At 41.1% G+C, this 2,623-nt stretch overlaps 1 protein-coding gene across 1 annotated transcript in view; it reads right to left on the bottom strand.

The window, feature by feature from the left end:
* LOC122554866 (nesprin-3-like) overlaps positions 1 to 2,623 on the bottom strand; it is an 84,935-nt gene that overhangs the window by 2,940 nt on the left and 79,372 nt on the right. The window contains exon 12 of the mRNA XM_043700214.1: positions 3 to 21. Coding sequence (XP_043556149.1) covers positions 3 to 21 — 19 coding nt within the window. The remainder of the gene's footprint in view (positions 1 to 2; positions 22 to 2,623) is intronic.

Raw genomic sequence — 2,623 nt, 5'->3', positions numbered from 1 at the left:
GCAGATCCCTCCTGATGTCTGCTGAAAAACAAAGTGAAACTAGTTAGAAGGTACTGGGCTAGAGCTCAGAGGTAATGTCAAGCACAAAAACACTGGAATTTATCATTAACTATATTTTAATATTGTAATGCAGCATAAACCATTAAAGAAATTACTTTTCCAGTGAAATAAGATTTGCCAGCTTAATAATTTAATTCATGTTTATGGGAACTTGCTGTGCACTTAGAAGCCTACTGATCATTCAGCCAATCTGCTATGCGAGATCATGGCAGACTATCTACTGCAGTAGCATCCTTTGACATCACTCATTGCTCAAAACCTACCAATCTCTGTCCTGAACCTGTGAATGACTGAGCTTCCACAGTCTACTGGGATAGAAAATTCCAATATGTCACCACCCTCTGAGGGAAGAAATTCCTCTTTATCTCAGTCTTGAATGGCTTGCCTTTTATTTGAGACTGCGTCACCTGGTTCAAGGCTCCACAAATAAGAGAAATATCCTTCCTGCATCTACACTACTGAGCCGTTTAAGATTTAACTGTCACATTTTTCACACCACAGCAATGTGATTGACTCTTAAACTGCCCTCTGGACAATTAGGGATGGGCAATAAATGCTCACTTAGCCAGAAGTTCCCATATCCTCTGAATGAATTTTTTAAAAAGAGAGTAAAGTGCTTTGGAATATCCTGACACTGTTTTGGATGCCACATAAATGCAAGTCTTTCTGGAAAAGTTCAGCACATCTTTAAAAAATTTAAAAATGATTCACCCTTCCTCAAATTCACTGCTATGTTGGGATTGTTTTCTGGTTACACTTAAAATGTTAAGAAAGGGATGGGAAGCAGTTCCAATGGTGCTTGAGTGGGACAAAAACATGCAATAAAAAAGGAACTTTTTTTGAGATGAGGAAAGGCACATGAAGATAATGTCCAAAACAAATTCCGAAAAAAAAATCCAGCGGACAGAGGCTAATGCTTTCAAATATATTAAAATCCCAATGTTTCAAATGCAACCTGGGCAAGGAGAATCATGAGATTATTACACAGGAAAAGAGAAATGACATTTCAGTGGCTTGGTGGTTAGCACTGCTGCATCACTGCACCAGGGCCCTGGGTTCGATTCCAGCCTGTGTGGAGTTTGCATGTTCTCCCAGTGTCTGCAAGGATATCCTCTGGGTATTCTGGTTTCCTCACACAGTGCAGGTGAGATGGATTGGCCATGCTAAATTGCATATAGTTTCGAGGGATGTCCTGGCTTGGTGGATATGTGGCTAATGTGTTGGAAATTAAACAGAATTAATTTAAGCTCATTACTGAATACTAATAGGAAAGGAAGAGGCAGTTCAGCCCATCAAGTTCATGCTAGCGCTCTGTTGAGCAATCCAAACAGCCCCATTTTCTACTGCAAGCTAGTCTGCCTCAAATAGAAACATAATAAATACAAATACCCAATTTTGGAAAACAAAAATATCCTATAGCGTTTTAGATGGAGGTTTGCTCGCTGAACTGGAAGGTTCATTTTTAGACGTTTTGTCACCCGACTAGGTAACATCTTCAGTGAACCTTCCAGCTCAGTGAGCAAACCTTCCAGCTCAGTGAGCAAACCCACATCCAGAATGTCAACCTGAGCAACAAATCTTCTCAAAGCTCGCTAATCCTGGAAGGTTCACCCAATTTTCTACTGAAAACATTCATCACCTCTGCTTCCACCACACACTCAGGCAAGTTTCAGATCATTTCCTTTCACAAAATTTTAAAACAAGAACTCCGACGCTCCAGGGAAAACAGCCCCAGCCTATTCAGCCTCTCCCTATAGCTCAAACCATCCAACCCTGGCAACATCCTTGCAAATCTTTTCTGAACTCTTTAAAGTTTCACAACAGCTTTCCTATAGCAGGGAGACCAGAATTGAACTCACTATTCCAAAAAATTCTGTACAAGAAAATTCAAACTAAATATGCTGTTCGCAGAAAGAATACAAAAATCAGCCCACTACTTGAAGAACAGTTCCAGCAAAGAAAACTGCTCCACTGTATAACTTCACAACCTGGCCAGTGCGGCAGAGCTGATGACTACATCCTTGAAGGAAAGGAGTTGGAATTCTACCTGAGGAAGATCACTGCTAAGAAGGGCAATTAAACACACGCTTAGGAAAATGTGATTAACAAACTACTTTTACCAAAAAAGAAATGATCTGGTTATGTGTGAACAAGAGATGATGTAATTGATTGCCTTTGAACATTTAAGAGTAAAGCAACAACTCTGGGATTAGCAAATCTCAAAGTTTGTGAGAAGATTTGTAGCTCGGGTGCTCGTTGTTGTGGTTCTGTTCGCCGAGCTGGGAATTTGTGTTGCAGACGTTTCGTCCCCTGTCTAGGTGATATCCTCAGTGCTTGGGAGCCTCCTGTGAAGCGCTTCTGTGATGTTTCCTCCGGCATTTATAGTGATTTATATCTGCCGCTTCCGGTTGTCAGTTCCAGCTGTCCGTTGCAGTGGTCGGTATATTGGGTCCAGGTCGATGTGCTTATTGATTGAATCTGTGGATGAGTGCCATGCCTCTAGGAAATCCTTGGCTGTTCTCTGTTTGGCTTCTCCTATAATAGTAGTGTTGTCCCAGTCAAA

This window comes from Chiloscyllium plagiosum, chromosome 12 (assembly GCF_004010195.1).
Source record: "Chiloscyllium plagiosum isolate BGI_BamShark_2017 chromosome 12, ASM401019v2, whole genome shotgun sequence".
Classification (NCBI taxonomy): Eukaryota; Metazoa; Chordata; class Chondrichthyes; order Orectolobiformes; family Hemiscylliidae; genus Chiloscyllium; species Chiloscyllium plagiosum.
This window is presented reverse-complemented; position numbering and strand designations above follow the sequence as displayed.